Source organism: Capra hircus, unplaced genomic scaffold, assembly GCF_001704415.2.
Source record: "Capra hircus breed San Clemente unplaced genomic scaffold, ASM170441v1, whole genome shotgun sequence".
Classification (NCBI taxonomy): Eukaryota; Metazoa; Chordata; class Mammalia; order Artiodactyla; family Bovidae; genus Capra; species Capra hircus.
The window spans coordinates 66,087-88,542 of NW_017189528.1; the positions used below are offsets into that span (position 1 = coordinate 66,087).

The 22,456-nt window shown below is 40.0% G+C and overlaps 1 protein-coding gene across 1 annotated transcript; it reads right to left on the bottom strand.

Moving 5' to 3' along the window:
• Positions 1–6: 6 nt before the first annotated feature.
• Positions 7–19,888, bottom strand: NOX1 (NADPH oxidase 1; the record flags this gene model as incomplete). The annotated part of the gene is made up of 12 exons (XM_018044365.1): positions 7–531; positions 4,657–4,781; positions 4,970–5,116; positions 5,508–5,670; positions 5,887–6,122; positions 7,154–7,246; positions 8,597–8,729; positions 8,817–8,998; positions 9,102–9,247; positions 9,582–9,666; positions 10,133–10,243; positions 19,793–19,888. Coding segments are annotated over 12 exons (1,644 nt in total), but the record flags the coding sequence as incomplete, so codon positions are not given.
• Between the last annotated feature and the right edge of the window lie 2,568 nt (positions 19,889–22,456).

Here is a 22,456-nt window from a genome sequence, read left to right on the forward strand (position 1 = left end):
CCTTACTTAGAAATTTTCTTGGTGGGTAGGAGGACTAGGAGAATGACCCAGAGTCCAAGATATGGTTAACACTTGGAATCAACAGAATCACCCGAGGTTAAATTATGTAACTGTCAACTGCATCTGCTATCAGGCCTTGCTGCAATCAGGGCATTCCAGAAGGATTTACAATGATTTCCAAAGAAAGAATCCATGGGCTTTGCAATTATGATAACTTCTGAAGTTCTTAGGTCCATGAAGCTCAGTGATGACTAAGTTGAATCCAATCAAAAAAGAGTGCCAGGGACTCGAGGCTTGAAAGAAATATGTTACTGTTTTAAATGGTTGCCTCAACGTGACCAAACCAAGTAAATTGTTGAAGATGAAGAGACTTAAATGCAGGTTACTATCTTTATTCCTATAGCTCAGAAATTTTCTTTGTTGAAGTAGAATTGAACCTTCCTAGGATCCAGGCTGGAGTACTGGCAACAGCATTTGCTCAGGCTCTTTGCCAAAGTCTGCGGACCACATAGGAAGACTCCCACCGCCGACCTGCAAGAATAGAATGGTAGCCAGAGCTAGAAGGCAGCAAAGGCTGCTGATGGTTTGTGGGAATGTTTTCTACCTCTGCTATGCCTCTCCTCCCACCAACCTTACATAAAAATTCAGTTATTGACGGTCTCACGTTCTTCATGTTCACCTCACCTTTTCTGTTTGCAATCCCCAATATGCTCCCAGCCCTTAACCCTCTCAGTACTTAGCCTTGCCTATTCTACATAACCCATAGGATATGGAGAGCAGTGTACTATGAACTACTAGACTCTAAAGCCAGGCTGTCTAGGTTCTAATCCCTGTACTGACATTTGTCCCAGCTGTATGACTTTAGGCAAGTTTCTTATCTCTCTTTCACCATTCCCCCCGACCCTGTAAAATGGGGCTAAAAATAGTATCCAGCTCATAGTCTTGTTTGGAGGTTTAAACAAAAACAACCTGTGTAAAGCAATTAGAAAAATGCCTGGCACATAGCAAGTGCTTATGTTAGCTGCTGTTAAAGCCATCCAGTGTTTTCTCACATTGAAGAGGTGGTGATTCTTCTTGCCAAAGATACTCTTTCTAACTAGGCTCTGGGCCTCACTCTCTCCTTTCTTCCTTCATATCTTCCTCTCCTCTCTTTTATTTGAAATGTAATTCCCATGACATAACATCTACTCTTTTAGAGTGTGCAGGTGGTGCTTTTTAGTATAACCACCAAGTTGTGCAAAATCTGAGAACATTTTCATCTCAAAAAACCCATACACATTAGCAGTCATTTGCCGTTTTCTGCCAACTGCCCCCATCCCTGCCCTAGATAATCAAATCTACTTCCTGTCTCTAGATTTGCCTAATCTGGAATCAAATGATATGTGGCCTTTTGTGTTGGATTTCTTGCACTTACCATACTGTTTTCAAGGTTCACCCATGTTGTAGCATATAACAGTACTTCATTCCTTTTTACAACTGAATAATATTCCCTTGTGTGAATATATCATATTTTGTTTATCCATTCATCTGTTGATGGACACTTTTGTTTCCACACTTCTTGGCTATTTTACATACATACATACACAAGTTTGTGTGTGGACATATGTTTTCATTTCTTTTGGGTATATACTTAGGAGTCAAAATGCTGAGTCATGTGGTGATGGAATTTAACATTTTGAGGAAATGCCAGTTTTCCCAAAGTGGTGCACTGTTTCACATTCCCATAAACAATGTGGGAGAAACCCCTTTTGCATGTTTATTTTATTCCTATCTACTGGCTCCTGATCTGTCTATAAGTATGGTTAGATCATCCTTAAACTAAGCATTCGCTGGAGCCTGCCATTCTCTGACACTGTTGGCAACACTCCTCTACTACATCCTCTCTTTCTGTGACACTGCTTCTCCACACCACACGACTGAGCGATTTCACTTTCCCTTTTCACTTTCATGCATTGGAGAAGGAAATGGCAACCCACTCCAGTGTTCTTGCCTGGAGAATCCCAGGGACGGGGGACCCTGGTGGGCTGCCGTCTATGGGGTCGCACAGAGTCGGACACGACTGAAGCGACTTAGCAGCAGCAGCAGCAGCAGCTTCTCCACACACTCCTACTTCCCTGGCTCATCTTTCTCCTTTCCCACATAATGTAAACATTCCTTAATGCAGCTTCAACTATGGTCAACCTGACAATAATTAACAATCTCTTTTGTTTATATGCTGCTTTCCAGTTTACAGGGCACTTTTTATATATTGTCTTGCCTATTATTCATGACAATCCTGCAAGTGAGTAGAGCAGGCGCTTACTAATACAAACCCCATTTACAGAAGAATCTAAAGATGAGAGTTTTCTTTCTAGCTCAAGGTTCCAGAACTGGAAAGTGTCAGGAGTTTATCTGATACAATCAGCTTAATCTCCTTCCCATCTGAATGGCTGATTTTATGACTGATTTTCATGTTCCAGAGTGTCTCAAAACCCCTCAGAAAACTGAGATCAGGTCATCAGTTATTTAGTTTTGTGCTCAGTCATGTCTGACTCTGCAACCCCATGGACTGTAGCCCGCCAGACTCCTCTGTCCATGGGATTCTCCAGGCAAGAATACTGGAGTGGGTTGCCATGCCCTCCTCTAGGAGATCTTCCTGACCAGGCATTGAACCCACGTCTCCTGTGGCTCCTGCCTTGCAGGTGGTTTCTTTACTACTGAGCCACTGGAGAAGCCCATACATAGTGGTGTGAATCTGTTAATCCCCTACTCCTAATTTATTCCTCCCCCTCCCCTTTCCCCTTTGATAACCATAAGTTCGTTTTCTGTCTTTGAGTCCATTTCTGTTTTATAAATAAGTTCATTTGTACCATATTTTTTAGATTCCACATATAACTGATATTACATCTTTGACTTACTTTGCTTAGTATGGTAATCTCTAGGTCCCTCCATGTTGCTGCAAATGGCATTATCTGAGTAGTATTCCATTGTGTGTGAGTATGTATATCACACCCTCTTTATCCATTCATCTATCAATAGATATTTAGGTTGCTTTCATGTCTTGACTATTGTAAATAGTGCTGTTATGAACATTGGGATGGCATGTATATTTGCAAACTAGACTTTTCTGTGGATATATGCCACAGAGTGGGATTGCTGAATCATATGGTAACTCTAGTTTTAAAGAGACCTCCATACTGCTTTCCATAGTGGCTTTAATTTATATTCCCACTACTACTGTCAGAGGATTTCCTTTGCTTCATACCCTCTCCAGCATTTGCTACTTGTTTAGACATTTTGATGATGGCCATTCTGACTGGTCGGAGAAGGTGATGGCACCCCACTCAGTACTCTTGCCTGGAAAATCCCATGGACGGAGGAGACTGATAGGCTGCAGTCCATGGGGTTGTGAAGAGTCAGACACAACTGAGCAACTTCACTTTCCCTTTTCACTTTCATGCATTGGAGAAGGAAATGGCAACCCACTCCAGTGTTCTTGCCTGGAGAATCCCAGGGACAGTGGAGCCTGGTGGGCTGCCATCTATGGGGTCGCACAGAGTTGGACACGACTGAAGCGACTTAGCAGCAGCAGCAGCATTCTGACTGGTGTGAAGTGATACTTCATTTTTAGTTTTGATTTGCATTTCTCTAACAATTAGCAATGCTGAGAATCTTCTCATGTGCCTGTTGGTCACCTGTATGCCTTCTCTGCAGAAATGGCTATTTAGGTCTTCTGCCCATTTTTTAATAGAGTTGTTTTTTTTGATATTGAGTTGTATAAGCTGTCTGTATATTTTGAAAAGTAAGCCCTTGTCAGTTGCACTGCTTGGAAATATTTTGTTCCAGATATTTGTCTTTTCATTTTGTTTATGGTTTCCTTTGCTGTGCAAAAGCTTTAAAGTTTGATATGATCCTTTTTTTTTTTTTTGCTTTTATTTCTTTTGCCTTGGGAGCCTGATCTAAGAAAATATTACTATGATTTATGTCCAAGAATGTTTTACCTAGGTTCTCTTCTAGGAATTTTATGGTGTTGTGTTTTACATTTAAGTCTTTAAGCCATTTTGAATTTATTTTTGTGTATAGTATGAGGGAGCATTCTAACTTCATTGATTTACCTGAGGCTGTCCAGCTTTCCCAACACCATTTGCTGAAAAGACTGTCTTTTTTCCATTGTATATTCTTGCTTCCTTTGTCAAAAATTAACTGGCCCTAAGTGTGTGGGTTTATTTCCGGGCTCTCTGTTCTGTCCCATTGATCTCTATGTTTGTGAAAATACCAAGATGTTTTGATTACTGTAGCTTTGTAGTATTATCTAAAGTCTGGGAGAGTTATTCCTCCAGCTTTGTTATTTTTCTTCAGAATTGCTTTGGCCGAAAACAATGCATTTGAATGATTGTAGTTCTCTCTTTTATTTGGTAATACAACCAGAACTGAGTTTCTTTGCCTCACTGTTCAAATGCAGGTGGGGACAACAGACTTCTTCTCATCAATTACAAGATCAAGACCCCTATTTGGCTGAAATCTCAGATGAAATTTCCTCACTTTTAAGCAAGAATCTAAGATTGGTGCAAATAGTTTTAGCCCCAGAGATCTTTTCCCAAGAGTCTTCAACATGTTGTAATACTTTTCCTAAACCTAATTCTGCAAAATCAACCAACTAGAGGAGAATACACTTACTTGGGGTGAGCGGTAGCTATTGTAGAGAACTCATTGTCCCACTTAGGTCTCCCAAAGAAGGTTTTCTGTTTCAGACCTGTCAGGATGTCATTGGCCTTATCAAAGTTTAGTGCTGCATGACCAGCCTGGAGTTGGAGAAATAGGAAGTTAGAAAAAGCAGGTCTTGATAGCTGCCCTTCCTTCAGCCACTTTTAAACATGGGTGTGAAGGTGAGAGCAGGTAGGAAATCATAAGATATGATTATTTCTGCTCAGCATGCATTATGTTTAATCTGACCTTCATCTTAGGGAATTAGTGTGTTGTTTGAACTCACAAAGTTGCTGTCCCATCCGGTGAGAAAGAGACGGTAGTTTAGAAAACCCACTTTGCCTAATTCCTCCATCTCCTGTTCCAGGGAAGCCAATAGGTCATTGAACCAAGCAAAAGCACCCATCTCCCTGCAGATCCAGTAGAAATAGATCTGGAATCAGCAAAAGAGAATATAGCCTTATTAAGTGCCTCTTACAATGTGCACTATGGTGACATGATTATGCACATATACACTATATTTGTTGATCAAGTCTAAGAGTGACCTGGAAAACATCACTTCTACAGAGCTGCTGACCTCAAGTGGCATTAATATCCAGAGTCCTGACAAGTTCCCTTATGGAAAGAGCTCAAACATCAGCTTCAGTTCAAGGTGCTTTTAAACTCCAGTTGAAGATGAAGAGCCGGTTCTTATGGCAAGTCTGCAGAAGCAGATGCCTTGGCTAGGAGAGGTTACTCTCTTACTAATTGTAAAATGCTTAGCCCATGAAAACCATGGACCTGTCAGGCTCAGACCAGATGAAAAATGTTACTCAGGAGTGTACCTTTTGTGTTTTGAGGTTCTGATCTGCATGCTGAAATTTGTACCAGATGGATTTCAAGATAGAAGCAAAGGGGGTAACCCCAATTCCCGCTCCAACCAACACAGCCACTTCATACTGGAAAACATCCTCACTGGCAGTGCCAAAAGGTCCGTCCACCTGGATCCTGGCAGAAGGCAAAAGACAATGGGCAAAAGTGAAGTCTCACCTCTACCTGCAACCTCAAACGTCCTCCCAGAGGCATATGCTCCACGGCTCATTGTTGCTTGTTTATTTTAATCATATTCCATTTTCACCAGACTTAAGGTTCAGTGATGAATTACCTTCTCTTTTCTGCCTGTCTGCATTCTGGTCTGGGTCTCTACTGCTCTTAAGGACCTACCTGGGAACTGGCGAATACTGTTTTTCAAAAGTCCTTATGAGATTTTCTGTCCAGTCCCCCACTGCTCGGATATGAATGGAGAAGAAGTCTTCCTCTGGAGCGGAGGTCAGGGTAAAGGGATGCCACTCCAGGTTAGAGATTGAGGGGCAATTAACAAAAATATACTGTCCCACTTCCATACTGAAGCCATGCTTGTGCATCTGCAATTCCAAAACTTTGGATGGGTGCATGACAACCTATGAACGAAGCACAGAGGCCAAAAGAGGCAAATTCAAATGGCAACAGGGACAAGCAGATAAAGTAAATGGGTAAAGCTGGAGGGCTGGTGATGACAGTAAATTGCAAACAACTCCTTTCTGAATGGGACAGCAATTACCAAGTCCAGACAATGGTTGCACTATGGAGTGGAGATTCAGCATTATCAAGTTGCTTGATTCTTCAAGAGAGGCTAGAAATGCCAGTTTTAAATTGAAGCATAGTTGATTTACAGTATTGTGTTAGTTTCAGGTATATAGCAAAGTGATTCAGTTACTATTTTCAGATTAAATTCCATTCTATCTTGTTACAAAATATTGAATACAGTTCCCTGTGCTATAACTGAATAAGCTGGAAAACCAATAAGAAATGACATTTTTTTGATGTGAAAGCCTCCATCCAGATTTCTAAATGTTAGCGACCAATTCGACTTTCTAAACAATCAGTGTAAGGGCCAAACAAAATATGTCTGTGGGCTAGATTGTTGTTGCAGTTCATTTGCTCAGTCATGTTTGACATTTTGCAACCCCATGGACATGCCAGGATTCCCTGTCCTTCACCATCTCCTGGAGTTTGCTCAAACTCATGTCCATTGAGTCGGTGATGCTACCCAACCATCTCATCCTTTGTCATCCCCTTCTCCTCCTGCCCTCCATCTTTTCCCAGCATCAGGGTCTTTTCCAATGAGTCAGCTCTCCGTATCAGGTGGCCAAAGTGTTGGAGAAGGGAATGGCTACCCACTCTAGTATTCTTGCTTGGTGAATCCCATGGACAGAGGAGCCTGACAGGCTACAGAGATATGGTGTAGACTGCCTATCAGCAACTTCTGACATAGACCCATGCTGATGATTTCTGCCAAACCTCTCCAGTTCTGTCCAGCACCAGAGGAACTCAAATATATTGCCCTCAAGTTCTTTTTTATTCCTGTGAAGGTGACAACATGGCAATTTATTTCTATAATCAGGAAGAACAGAACTCTTAGCACAGCAAGAAGAAAGTGCATATTCTTTACCTTGGTAATCACAACCTTCTGCTGAGAGCGGTAAAATCGAAGGATCCTTTCAAAGATGTAAAGAATGCCTGGTGCAAGGATCCATTTCCAAGACTGCACACAGAGACAATAAAAAGCGAGGTTACACACTAATCTCTTCTCTAGGATTTATTTGTGTAGCAGTTCATTCCTTCATTCAATAAATAAATATTTTTGAGTGACGTATATCATTATTAAGCCACTAATTTCACCAAAACTTGAAGACGGAAATGGAAAGGAGTGATCTACAACAGTTTGATTAATCTGTTACTCATAAAGCAGATCATTTCCTGAAATTTTACAGGTCTCACCAGGAAACAAGAGAAAAGCACAGAAATAAACTACATGGTAATAATATATATTTTTAAATATAGTCATTAAGACAGTATGGTAATTTTTAAATTATATTTAAAGTTTAATTTTAAGAATCTAAGGCTGGGTCTTCCTTGGTGGCCCAGTGGTTGGGACTTCACCTTTCAATGCAAGAGGCATGGTTTCGATCCCTGGTCAAGGAGCTAAGATCCTGCATGCCTCTCAGTCAAAAAACCAAAACATGAAACAGAAGCAATGCTGTAAAGACTTAAAAAAAAAACAATTGAAGACTCTCTTCCAGGACAACTTGTCCAGTCTGAAAAGCCAACAAAGAAGGTTGATGTGAAATAGAAGCAGATGATTAAAAACAAGGCAAACAAAAAATTGTGTGGCTCACATTATTGATAACAGCAATATATAAAATTTGGTATTTATTCATCACCTCTTTTCTCAGGTGCTCAAAACATCTAACATAGTACCCTGAGGGTATTATGCAAAGTTAAATAAGTCAGAGAAAGACAAATACCACGTGATTTCACTTACATGTGGAATCTAAAAAGCAAAACAAATGAACAAACAAAACGGAAACAGATTCATTGATACAGAGAAGAGATTGGTGATGCCAGAAGGGGTATGGGGGAAATGCATAACATAGGTGAGGAGATTAAAAGGTACAAACTTTCCGTTATAAAATAAGTCATGGAGATGTAATGTACAGCATGTGGAATATAGTCAATAATATTTTAATAACTCTCTATGGTGACAGATGGCATCTTATTACAGTGATCATTTTGTAATATATAAAAATACCAAATCACTCTGTTGTACACTTGAAACTAATATATACAGTAAGTCAATTATACTTCAATTTGGAAAAAAAAAAAAGTTGAACTCAAAAACAAAGTAGTAAGGGAGAGCTGGAAGGTGAGGGAAATTGGGAGATGCTGGTCAAAAAGTACAAGCATTCAGCCATAAGATGAATAACCTATAGCATATGTCCTCCATAGGAGTCAGCACCAGGCTGAACTAATAATGATTATGAGATGAGCGATAATAACAACAATGACAATAACATCTCCTAGCAAGAGTCTACTATCTTTGTCCTGGTCGTACCTCAGCAGGGAGCCCTTCAAACTGGGGAGGCTTGCAGTGGGAGGCAGGATCATCCCACTTCTCAAAAAACTCTGCACACTTGTGAGGATGATTCTCAGCCATGCTCTCTTCTGTTTGACCCCGGACAATTCCACTGAGGCAGAAAAAAGGATAATATGTGGCAAAGAATTATACAAGATCAGGAACTGGGGCATGAAAAATGGGAGTTTGAGGACCTTACCCAAGACCATGAATTCCTAAGCCAATGAAGTAGATGATAAAAATGTGGTGTGTATACCAGAAGACCTCAAAATAACTCCTCCGGATGAATTCCATAGCTGAAGTCACCATGAGAACCAGAGCCATTGTGATGATCACTCCAGTGAGACCAGCAATGCTGGTGAATGTCACATACACCACTGTCTATGAAAGGAGAAATTTCAGCCAGACACAATGTCCACCAAGGACACCATGACCTTCCTGCTCATGTTCAGATCCCACATGCTTTTCCCTTGAATCAACTCACTGTATTTGGGGACTGGATGGGATTTAGCCATGAATAATTCTCCTGATGAGGTAGGTTGGAGAGAATGGAAGCAAGGGATCCATCTGTGGCCTGTCTGCTTCTGCTATATCGTTCAAGGTTAAACAGGTGTGCAATAATGTGAATAGCTAAATGGAAAGATGGAAAGGAATGTGAAAGTTGTGTCAGAAACATCATGGCAGGCATGCCTCACTAGAAAGGGAAAATCCTACATGTGGTACCAAGCAGAATGGTGAGTCCACATAAAGTGCCCAATAATAATTACAGAGAGAATTAAGAATTTTTGTCATATTCACTCCCAAAGGAATAGAATGTAAATTCCATGAAAGCAGGTCTAAAATGGTGCCTGGCAAATAGTGCCAGGTATTCAGTAAATATATTTTGAGTGTTTATACACATGGATGAATGAAACTAGATTCTGAATGTCTGGAAGCCGGCAGGTTCATCCGTTTCCCCAGTTACCTGTGTGTAGGCAGATCATATATCCCACCAGTTTGTGGAAGGCGAGGTTGTGATCCAGTTGCTTTCTCAGGGTACTCCTATAAAACTACAAATGTGAAATGATCATGGTGAGGTATCTCCAGGCAGCTTTATGAAACTCACTATACGGCCTTCCCTGGTGGCTCAGATGGTAAAGAATCTGCCTGCAGTGCAGGAGACACGGGTTCAATCCCTGGGTTGCGAAGATACCCCGGAGAAAGAAATGGCTACCCACTCCAGTATTCTTGCCTGGAGAATTCCAAGGACAGTGGAGCCTGGGACCCTACAGTCCGTGGTATCGCAAAGAGTTGGACACAACTGAGCAACTACGACTTTCACCTTCAATATATAACCAACATGTCTTACATAAAGCATGCCAATACCCACCCACTCTTGCTCACCCCCTAACCTCACCCCCCAAAGGAGATCTCTGGCTTCCATTCTTAGGGGCTTGGTGTTGAGCTGTCCTACTGAGCTGTACAGAGTCTTTTGTCTTTAATGTGAAAAATGACCTACAAGTGGTTAGGACTCACTGAGCAGGTGCCTCTCAGGAAAGACAGCAAATTTCGACACACGGGAAGAAGGATCAGCATGCTGTTAAAATTCAAGCAGCGAGCAGAGGCTCGGGCCCAGGCCAGCGCTGACTAGAACAGAGGAGACAAGAAACCATCAGCTGCTTCATCTCTTTATCTAGCAGGTGAGCACGAGCCTGGTCCACTTGTCTGAGACCCGGACAATGAGTCCAAACTTTCTGTTTACAAATGACAGAAAAATTGCTGAATTTAATATTGAATTGAGAAATCCTCTTGACAGTGGTTTTGAAATGTTTGACTACACATTTATCAATATGAAAGAGAACAGGATTTAATGATTTGACAAATAAATTCTATGAATGTAACACTTTGCATTCAGGATTTTTGCTTAATAGTCAATTGTGAATTTAGTTCATCATTTGTAAAACAATCTTGAATATATATATTGCATTTTAAATATAGCTTAGATATTTTGAGTTATAATTATAGTGACTATTTTTCTCTTTTCTATACTTTCTAATGTTGCAGTTATAAGTATGCAATAATCATGTAATAAAAACAATAAAAAATTAACTTTATATTTAAGATCCCTTTAATAACTGAAAAAAACAAAACAAAGAAACCTCTCAGAGTAAAAATTTAAACTTAGGTAGAGATTTGAGAAGGGAGAACTTCTAAGAACAGAATTTCAAAATGATTTCCTTGGGTGGTCAGGCAACATACATCATCAGTTCAGTTCAGTTTAGTTCAGTCACTCAGTCATGTCCATCTCTTTGTGACCCCATGAACTGTAGAACACCAGGCCTCCCTGTCCATCACCAGCTTGCAGAGTTTACACAAACTCATGTCCATTGAGTCTGTGATGCCATATAACCATCTCATCCTCTGTCGTCCCCTTCTCCTCCTGCCCTCAATCTTTCCCAGCATGAAGGTCTTTTCAAATGAGTCAGCTCTTTGCATCAGGTGGCCAAAGTATTGGAGTTTCAGCTTTAACACCAGTCCTTCCAATGAACATCCAAGACAGATTTCTCCTAGGATGGACTGGTTGGATCTCCCTGCAGTCCAAGGGACTCTCAAGAGTCTTCTCCAACACCACAGTTCAAAAGCATCAATTCTGCACTCAGCCCTCTTTATAGTCCAACTTTCACATCCATACATGACTACTGGAAAAACCATAGCCTTGACTAGATGGACCTTTGTTGGCAAAGTAATATCTCTGCTTTTGAATATGCTATCTAGGTTCGTCATAATTTTCCTTCCAAGTAGTAAGCATCTTTTAATTTCATGGCTGCAGTCACCATCTGCAGTGATTTTGGAGCCCCCAAAAATAAAGTCAGCCACTGTTTCCACTGTTTCCCCATCTATCTGCCATGAAGTAATGGGACCAGATGCCATGATCTTCGTTTTCTGAATGTTGAGCTTTAAGCCAACTTTTTCACTCTCTTTCAATTGCATTAAGAGACTCTTTAGTTCTTCTTCACTTTCTGCCATAAGGGTGGTGTCATCTGCATATCTGAGGTTATTGATATTTCTTGTGGCAATCTTAATTCCAGCTTGTGTTTCTTCCAGCCCAGTGTTTCTCATGATGTACTCTGCATAGAAGTTAAATAAGCAGGGTGACAATATACAGCCTTGACGTACTCCTTTTCCTATTTGGAACTGGTCTGTTGTTCCATGTCAAGTTCTAACTGTTGCTTCCTGACCTGCATACAGATTTCTCAAGAGGCAGGTCAGGTGGTCTGGTATTCCCAATCTCTTTCAGAATTTTCCACAGTTTATTGTGATGCACACAGTCAAAGGCTTTGGCATAGTCAATAAAGCAGAAATCAATATTTTTCCTGAACTCTCTTGCTTTTTCGATGATCAGCAGATGTTGGCAATTTGATCTTTGGTTCCTCTGCCTTTTCTAAAACCAGCTTGAATACCTGGAAACTCATGGTTCATGTATTGCTGAAGCCTGGCTTGGAGAATTTTGAGCCTTACTTTGCTAGCATGTGAGATGAGTGAAATTGTGTGGTAGTTTGAGCATTCTTTGGCATTGCCTTTCTTTGGGACTGAAGTGAAAACTGATCTTTTCCAGTCCTGTGGACACTGCTGAGTTTTCCAAATTTGCTGGTATATTGAGTGCAGCACATTTACAGCAACATCTCTCAAGATTTGAAATAGTTCAACTGGAATTCCATCACCTCCACTAGCTTTGTTCATAGTGATGCTTCCTAAGGCCCACTTGACTTCACATTCCAGGATGTCTGGCTCTAGGTGAGTGATCACACCATCGTGATTATCTGGGTCATGAAGATCTTTTTTGTACAGTTCTGTGTATTCTTGCCGCCTCTTCTTAATATCTTCTGCTTCTGTTATGTCCATACCATTTCTGTCCTTTATTGAGCCCATCTTTGCATGAAATGTTCCCTTGGTATCTCTAATTTTCTTGAAGAAATCTCTAGTCTTTCCCATTCTATTATTTTCCTCTATTTCTTTGCACTGATCACTGAGGAAGGCTTTCTTATCTCTCCTTGCTATTCTTTGGAACTCTGCACTCAAATGGGTATATCTTTCCTTTTCTCCTTTGCTTTTTGCCTCTCTTCTTTTCACAGCTATTTGTAAGACCTCCTCAGATAGCCATTTTGATTTTTTGCATTAGTTTTTCATGGGGATGGCCTTGCTCCCTGTCTCCTGTACAATGTCACAAACCTCCATCCATAGTTCACCAGGTACTCGTCTATTAGATCTAGACCCTTAAATCTATTTCTCACTTCTACTGTATAATCATAAGGGATTTGATTTAGGTCATACCTGAATGGTTTAGTGGTTTTCCCCATTTTCTTCGACTTAAGTCGGAATTTGGCAATAAGGAGTTCATGATCTGAGCCACAGTCAGCTCCTGGTCTTGTTTTTGCTGACTGTATAGAGCTTCTCCATCTTTGGCTGCAAAGAATTTAATCAAACTGATTTCAGGGTTGACCATCTGGTGATGTCCATGTGTAGAGTCTTCTCTTGTGTTTTTGGAAGAGGGTTTTTGGTATGACCAGTGTGTTCTCTTGGCAAAACTCTATTAGTCTTTGCCCTGCTTCATTCTGTACTCCAAGCCCAAATTTGCCTGTTACTCCAAGTGTTTCTTGACTTCATACTTTTGCATTCCAGTCCCCTATAATAAAAAGGACATCCTTTTGTGTGTTAGTTCTAAAAGGTCTTGTAGGTCTTCTAGAAGCATTCAACTTCAGCTTCTTCAGTGTTACTGGTCGGGGCATAGACTTGGATTACCGTGATATTGAATGGTTTGCCTTGGAGACGAACAGAGATCATTCTGTCGTTTTTGAGATTGCCTCCAAGTACTGCATTTTGGACTCTTTTGTTGACTGTGATGGCTACTCCATTTCCTCTAAGGGATTCCTGCCCACAGTAGTAGATATAATGGTCATCTGAGTTAAATTCACCCACTCCAGTCCATTTTAGTTCGCTGATTCCTAGAATGCCGATGTTCATTCTTGCCATCTCCTGTTTGACCACTTCCAATTTGCCTTGATTCATGGACCTAACATTCCAGGTTCCTATGCAATATTGCTCTTTACAGCATCGGACCTTGCTTCTATCACCAGTCACATCCACAACTGGGTGTTGTTTTTGCTTTGGCTCCATCCCTTCATTCTTTCTGGAGTTATTTCTCCATTGATCTCCAGTAGCATATTGGGCACCTACCGACCTGCGGAGTTCATCTTTCAGTGTCCTATCTTTTTGCCTTTTCATACTGTTCATGGGGTTCTAAAGGCAAGAATACTAAAGTGGTTTGCCATTCCTTTCTCCAGCGGATCACATCTGATCTAATAGTAGAAGCTGCCAGAAAAGGAGACAAGGAATCAGTGCTTCAAAGTAATGAGCCAAGAAACAGGCTTGATTAGATATAGACTGGACAGAATATGTTCAACTCTGTGGCAGCTAATTTTGATTTCTCTCCTCAACTGTACAACTGGTCTCTGAGTCAGCTCCACGTGCTTGGGACTGCATACAATGTAGTATGACCATTTCACAGCAGCAAGAAAGGTGGTGGCAGCAGCCAGACAATTTTTGTTGCACTTCATCTGACTGGCCAGCCTTACGTTTGTGCCTGTCAGTGACTTGCTAAAAGGAAGAAGATGAGGCAGAGTTAACAATTTCTTTGCCTTTTTCTTGGAAAAGGAACTGGCGATCCCGTCCAGTATTCTCGCCTGGAGAATCCCAAGGATAGAGAAGCCTGGCAGCCTAAAGTCCATGGAGTGTCAAAGAGTTAGACATGACTTAGAGACTAAACAACAACAACTAAAGAAGCAGATAGATATTACTCTATCACGAATTTGTTTTATTGTATATTTTGATTATATTTCAATATAATTGGTTTCTATTATAATCCCATGTATTTTATTAACTATGTTTAAAAATATTATTCTGAAAGGGAGTTGGTAGGTAGGCTTCACTAGACAGAGTAATCCATGGTATTGAAAAAGGACCCCTCTAGTTATGCAATTGGTTTTTACACTAAACAATTTGTCACTGACTTTGGATCAGGAAGATCCCCTGGAGTAGGAAATGGCAACAATGGAAAATTCCATGGACAGAGGAGCCTGATGGGCTACAGTCCATGGGGTCACAAGAGTCAGACATGACTGAGCAACTAAATCATCACCACCACCCACCGTTTTCTAATAATCTTTTTGGCACAATGACTATTTTTCCATACAACCTAAACCCAGACAACGTGACACTGGTTTAATAAGCCAGGTCAAGATCTGCCTACATCCATAATGGCTTACAATGTCTGGCAGTACAGTGAACATGAGCTGCCCTACTGTTTTCCATTTCTGACTCTTCCACATGACCTGTGTTTTCTCCCTCTGCTGAGTCACACCCCAACTGTTTTTGGTAGATAGCCTGTTCTGTTTCTGAGTAAATTTCCTCTGCTCATCTCAAAGATCTTGCATTTCCATATTAGTTCCCACTGCTTGCTTATTTGAATCACAGAGGTTCCTTAAAGCTAAAATTGACAATTGAATTGAAAAATATAGGACTACAATTTCACAGCTTCATATTCTGTTGATGATATCTGTATGGGATGATTTTTTTTCAGAGAAAATCTTTTTTTCCCCCCATAGCTGCACATTGAAATACACTAATTTATGTTCACTTTTCAACACTAACAATAACTGATGTTTTAATTCAATTGCAGCTGTCATTAATGCTTCATTGACTATGGATTTAAACTCATTCCTCTGAATAAAATAACTTTGTATTTTCCTAAAGGAAGCATAAATTTAAGACATACCCTTGGGAGTGAGTAAATAAATTATGGTGCTTCAATGCCATGAACTGTTATTCTCTTAAAAGAATGAGCGTTATCTATATGCAATAGTGTAAGGCTGGTAAATGCCTCACAACTAGTTTTCAGGGGAAGGGAGATTCTTGATTTCCAGTGTTTGTCAAATTGCCTGTTGTAAATACTCCCACCATGGTACATTTCAAGATACTAACCTTATGTCATTAAACAACACTGGATGTAGGGTTGGGAAGAGATGCACAACTGGCAACTGCATACTGGCATGAGCTAGTTCCAGCACATCATTGGTTATGTACTTACATGGAGAGATATCTGAGATACATGAAGTGTGAGAAGAAATTTCCAGCCAATATCTACAATGTGATCCTTTTTTTCCTTTGGTTAATTTTTTAAAAAAGTGTCCTATTGAATGTGTTTATCAAAACTCATAGAAGCATACACCAAAAAGAGCAAGTTTTACTGTTTATATGGAATAAGTGAATAAGAATATTACCTTTCTCAAAAACAAAACCTATATGTCTGATGCATTTGTGAGTATACGTCAGTGTGTCTTTAGAGACACACAAGTCGAACAATTAACAAAGGTTATCTCCACGGAATGTGATGGGAGAGTGATTTTCACATTTTAGTCTAACACTTCTATATCATTTGATCTCCTTGAAAGCAGTATCATGTATAAATTTTTTATAGAAAGGATTTTACAAAATGAAATCTCCACAGGATATCAGCGTGATTCATTTTTCTGCTGCTGACTTTTTGATCATAAAGCAATTCTGTTAATAGTTAGTCACATTTATTATATCATTCTCTTAGTAAAAAACTATTTTTTAAACAAATTAACACTTCCTTTGGAGTTATAGTTTCCAAAGAAAGATCAAGGACCAACATTTAAAATGGAAAACAGCAGGGTGAAATAAGTCTGAACAGAACATTGAAATGAGTTGTGATCTCAAGACAAATCGTTTGATTATGAAGAAACAAGGATTTTTAAAATGGACAAGCTGTCTTTATTTTTTTAAGTTCTTTTTTAAAATATAAATTTATTTATTTTAATTGGAGGTTAATTACTTTACAATATTGTATTGGTTTTGCCACACATCAACATGAATCTGCCTCAGGTATACACGTGTTCCCCATCCTGAACCCCCCTCCCTCCTCCCTCCCCATACCATCCCTCTGGGTCGTCTCAGTGCACCAGCCCCAAGCATCCAGTATCATGCATCGAACCTGGACTGGCGATTCGTTTCATATATGTTATTATACATGTTTCAGTGCCATTCTCCCAAATCATCCCACCCACCCCCTCTCCCACAAAGACTATTCTATACATCTGTGTCTCTTTTGCTGTCTCACATACAGGGTTATCATTACCATCTTTCTAAATTCCATATATATGCATTAGTATACTGTATTGGTGTTTTTCTTTCTGGCTTACTTCACTCTGTATAATCGGCTCCAGTTTCACCCACCTCATTAGAACTGATTCAAATGTATTCTTTTTAATGGCTGAGTAATACTCCATTGTGTATATGTACCACTGCTTTCTTATCCTTTCATCTGCTGATGGACATCTAGGTTGCTTCCATGTCCTGGCTATTATAAACAGTGCTGCGATGAACACTGGGGTACATGTGTCTCTTTCAACTCAAAGAGGACACTAACAGATGGAGAAATATACCATGTTCATGGATTGGGAGAATCAATAGATTGAAAATGAGTATACTACCCAAAGCAACCTATAGATTCAGTGCAATCCCTATCAAGCTACCAACGGTATTTTTCACAGAACTAGAACAAATAATTTCACAACTTGTATGGAAATACAAAAAACCTCGAATAGCCAAAGCAATCTTGAGAAAGAAGAATGGAACTGGAGTAATCAACCTGCCTGACTTCAGGCTCTACTACAAAGCCACAGTCATCAAGACAGTATGGTACTGGCACAAAGACAGAAATATAGATCAATGGAACAAAATAGAAAGCCCAGAGATAAATCCACACACATATGGACACCTTATCTCTGACAAAGGAGGCAAGAATATACAATGAATTAAAGACAATCTCTTTAACAAGTGGTGCTAGGAAAACTGGTCAACCACTTGTAAAAGAATGAAACTAGAACACTTTCTAACACCATACACAAAAATAAACTCAAAATGGATTAAAGATCTAAATGTAAGACCAGAAACTATAAAACTCCTAGAGGAGAACATAGGCAAAACACTGTCCGACATAAATCACAGCAGGGTCGTCTATGACCCACCTCCGAGAGTAATGGAAATAAAAGCAAAAATAAACAAATCGCTCCTAATTTAAATTAAAAGTTTCTGCACAACAAATGAAACTATAAGTAAGGTGAAAAGACAGCCTTCAGAATGGGAGAAAATAATAGCAAATGAAGCAACTGACAAACAACTAATCTCAAAAATATACAAGCAACTCCTCCAGCTCAATTCCAGAAAAATAAACGACCCAATCAAAAAATGGGCCAAAGAACTAAATAGACATTTCTTCAAAGAAGACATACAGATGGCTAACAAACACATGAAAAGATGCTCAACATCACTCAGTATCAGAGAAATGCAAATCAAAACCACAATGAGGTACCATTTCATGCCAGTCAGAATGGCAGCAATTCAAAAGTCTACAAGCAATAAATGCTGGAGAGGGTGTGGAGAAAAGGGAACCCTCTTACAGTGTTGGTGGGAATGCAAACTAGTACAGCCACTATGGAAAACAGTGTGGAGATTCCTTAAAAAACTGGAAATAGAACTGCCTTATGACCCAGCAATCCCACTGCTGGGCATACACACAAAGGAAACAAGCTGTACATGTTTAATGTACACTGGGTGAGTCTTCCTGGAAAGCTAATGAAAAAAGGCACCATCAAGATGAAAGTTACTTCTTCAAATCCTTACCTGTTACTGAATAACTGACAAGAGTTAGCAGTCAAATTTGTTTCTTTAACCAGGCAGTGGCCAGACTGATGAGCCTGTGAGAGAACCAATCTCATCTCCAAGCTTCTTCTTGTTCACTTCCATGCCACCGTGCCATACCCACCGCACCCTTCCTCTCCTGTCCTTATAATCTGCTCCTTCCCCAGGCTTCTCCATCCTGTTACTCTGACTTGACCCCATCATTCTACAAGCCTTGAATTTGGCAACACCACCCACTCCACAAAACTCGCCACACCAAGTATCCCTCTTGTTTGATAGGTAGTTTTCTGTGAGATCAGTCCACAGCAATGGTTTTCAAGTTGTTCATTCATTTATTTTCAGCCAAACTCTTTCTTAAAATCATAAGCAGGAATCCACAAGACAGATAAATGCTGCTTTGGTTGATGTAGGGACACTGTCCTGTTAGCTTTCCCCTCATACTCTGCAGGGACACCTGAATTTCTATGGAAACCGGTTCGAAAACTACTCAATATTTCTTTATTGTGTGTTTTTATTATTGGAGCCATTGAGTATGCCCTGGATAAGGCTGTCAGACTAACAAACAAAAATATAGGATGCTCAGCTAAATTTGAACTTTAAAAAATGAATCATTTTCTGATATGTCCCTGTCTCATGCAATATTTGGAATAAATGATACCCCCCAAAAAATACTTGTTGGGACTTGCCTGGTGTTCCAGTGGTTGAGAGTCCACTTTGCAATGAAGGAGGGGGACACCGGTTCAATCCCTGATGAGGGAACTGGGATTCCACTGCCATGCAGCAACTAAACCCACCCGCCACAGCTACTGAGCCCAGGTGCTACAAGTAGAGAGTCCGTGCACCGCAGAGCCACAAGGAGGGATCTCTCATGCCGCAACTAACGCCTGACACAGCCAAATAAATAAATGCTAACTAAAAAAAAAAGATTCGGGGCTTCCCTGGTGGTCTAGTGGTTAAGAATTCACCTTGCGATGCAAGGGGCACCTGTTCGATCCCTGGTCCGGGAAGACCCCACGTGTGGTGGAGCAACTAAGTGGCCACAACTATTTAGCATGTGCTCTAGAGCCTGGGAGCTGCAACTGCTGAAGCCCAGATGCCCTAGAGCCCGTGCTCCACAACAAGAGAAGCCACCATAGTGAGAAGCCTGGGCACTGCAAAGAAGAGTAGCCCTGGCTCAACACAACTAGAGAACAGGCCCACATAGCAGTGAAAACCCAGCACAGCCAAAAATAAATAAGTAAAATAAATAAAACAGATTTGTTATTTTTCTGGAATTCAAATTTACCTGGGTAGCCTGAAGTTTTTCTTCTGGCGACCCTAACCCTAGGGGAAATGAGGGCATTGGGTCACAAAGGAGCCAGAGTTATAGACAAGAAAAAACAGAGAGATTCCTCACATCACAACTGTGACACTCACCCCCAGTATTTGTCTTGTGTAGTAGTACTTGGTGGCCTTCTCAAATGACAGGAAGGCGTGCACGAACAGGAAAACATTCAGCCCCAACCAAGCCACCTAGAGGAAGAAAAATGAAGCAGGAATAAAGTGAAATTTGGGTATGGGAAGGAGTAGATAAGGGGTAAAGAATAGTTTCACCATTTGGCTATTTTGTGTTTATATGTTTTCTTTTTTTGGCAGAGGGCATGCACTGCGAGGCATGTGGAATCTTAGTTCCCTGACCAGGGATCTAATCTGTACCTCTGCAGTGAAAGTGCAGATTCCTAGCCACTGGACCATCAGGGAAATCCTACATCTGTTTTCATTTTAAATGAGTAAACTTAATTTCAAAGTGAGTCAGGACTTCAAGACATGCACTAATGATGCTAATCACCAAGGTCAGCCAATCAAGGCTCATAGGCCAAATCTAGCTCACCACCTGTTTTGTACAGCCTACAGGCTAAAGAATGGGTTTTATATTTTTTTCCCATTTTTAAATGGTTGGAAAAATGAAAAGAAGAATATATTTCATGACACACAAAAATTATATGAAATTCAAATTCCAGTATCTATAAATACAATGGTATTGGAACTTAGCCACACCTACTTATTTCTGTATTGTTTATAACTGCTTTTGTGATTCAATGGATATGTTGAGAAATTGTGACAGAGAACATATGGCCCGCAAAGCCTAAAATTGTACAATCTAGCCTTTTGCAGAAAACATTCGCCAACTTCTGGACCAGATCATTCAAACTATTAAACCTAAAAGATGGCAATAAGTGAATAAGTGGATTTCTAAAGAAACAAAGAATAAATTCAACATCTGTAACAATACCCATCTGAAAGGAATAAACCATTCCAGATGGGTCTGCCTCTTTAATTATACCCTGACGTACACTTCCCTGTTTTTTGTTGCAATTCTTTTCTTCAAATTAACCTATCATTGGTGTGGACTCATTTGAGCGCTTAAGACTTTGTCTGTCCCAAGATCTGTCTCCATTGGCAAAGAGAGAAATTTGGAACCTACTCCCCATTGCTTTGGAGAGCAAAGTCTGTAATTGATCAGGACTCTAGGGGCACTGGAATACATACCTCTAATATCTATCTATGGCCCTAGGATGGTCCAGAACCATCTCAGCCCTATGGGTAGAGGGCCTTTAGTCTAGAATATGGCCCATTCAGATTCCCTAGATCTGGACCAGTCACATACCTGTAGCATCATAACATAGTGATTTGAAGCATGATGTTGGAGTCAAACTCCCTGGGCTCAAATTCTAGTTCCACCACTTTCTAGCTCTGTAATCTTAGATCTGTGATTTAACTTTTCTGAACTTCAATTTCTTTACTTATAAAATGAGGATAATAACAATATCTACACGACAGCAATGCTGTGAATGTTGCATGAAATAATACATGTGAAGTGACTAATACAATGCTCGGTGCACTGTACAAGCTCAATAAATTCTGGCTGTGTCATCACAAGACTGGCTTTTCCACTCAATTTCTTTCTTCATTCTTTGCCCACACACCCTTTCCAGAGTTGTGTGTCTTCCAGAGATCTTTGACCTTAATCGAAAAAGAGAGGTGAAAGCCACAGATAATTCAAGAGTTTATAAGACAAGGTAGAGAACCTTATTTAGAGAGAGCAAAAATATTTCAGAATCTGACAGGGACACAGAGGCAAAGAACACTGTGTCAGCCAAATAATCAACTGCAAGAAAGATGAATTATGAAATACAGTGACATCTGTAAGGAATTCCATTCCAATCCAAAATCAGCTGAACCATAGAACTGATCCAGTATATATACGTTTGCTTTAACTCCAGTAATTTCATTGCTGTTAAAATGTCATCCTTCTCTAAGACATGGTAATCGGAATATTATGAATAAAAATTAATCTAATCGAGATGATTGAAATTTAATATCTAGTGTTCTATACTGTTATATTGAAAAACAAAAAGTGTAAATAAATATTTGAACATAAACGCATCACATCTCAATTTAAAACTAGACATATTTCGTGTACTAAGTTGCATCAATGTGGTAAGTGCCTATGGCTTAAGGTATGCAGACAAGAAACCAAACACTATTGATGTTTACAAAGGAAGAAAGATCCAGATTTCACACAGAGTGAATTGGGTTCAGCAGCATCACATCAATTCCGCCCCCAGTGTTCAAGCCAGAACTCCTTTACCACACTACATGTACACAAATCCCTTCTCCTAAAACACTCTCTAACTGAACTCTAGCTTCCTTTCTGCTATTAACTGACTGACCAAGATCAAATTACTTATCTTCTCTAGACTCAGGTCACCTGTGTTGTAGCTGGGGAGGATTAAGGAAAACTAGATTATATATAAATATGAGTGTTTCTAGCTCTAAAATCCTCTTTTTATAATCCCTCTCTTAGGTGATGATGATTTAAATATCTTTCCACCTTGCACCAATCTCTCCAGAGGTCTCAGACTTCTTCTTATCTCTGACATGTACTCCTTTGCTATTTTTTAAAATGAAAATAAATTACCCCCCAAATACTTTTACTCCTCCTTCCTGCCAGGTCTTCTACTTGACTTTCTTTTCCATTCATAGTGGAGGAAATTATAGTCTAGGTTGGTGGGGAAAAAAAAAAGGGGGGAAAAAAAA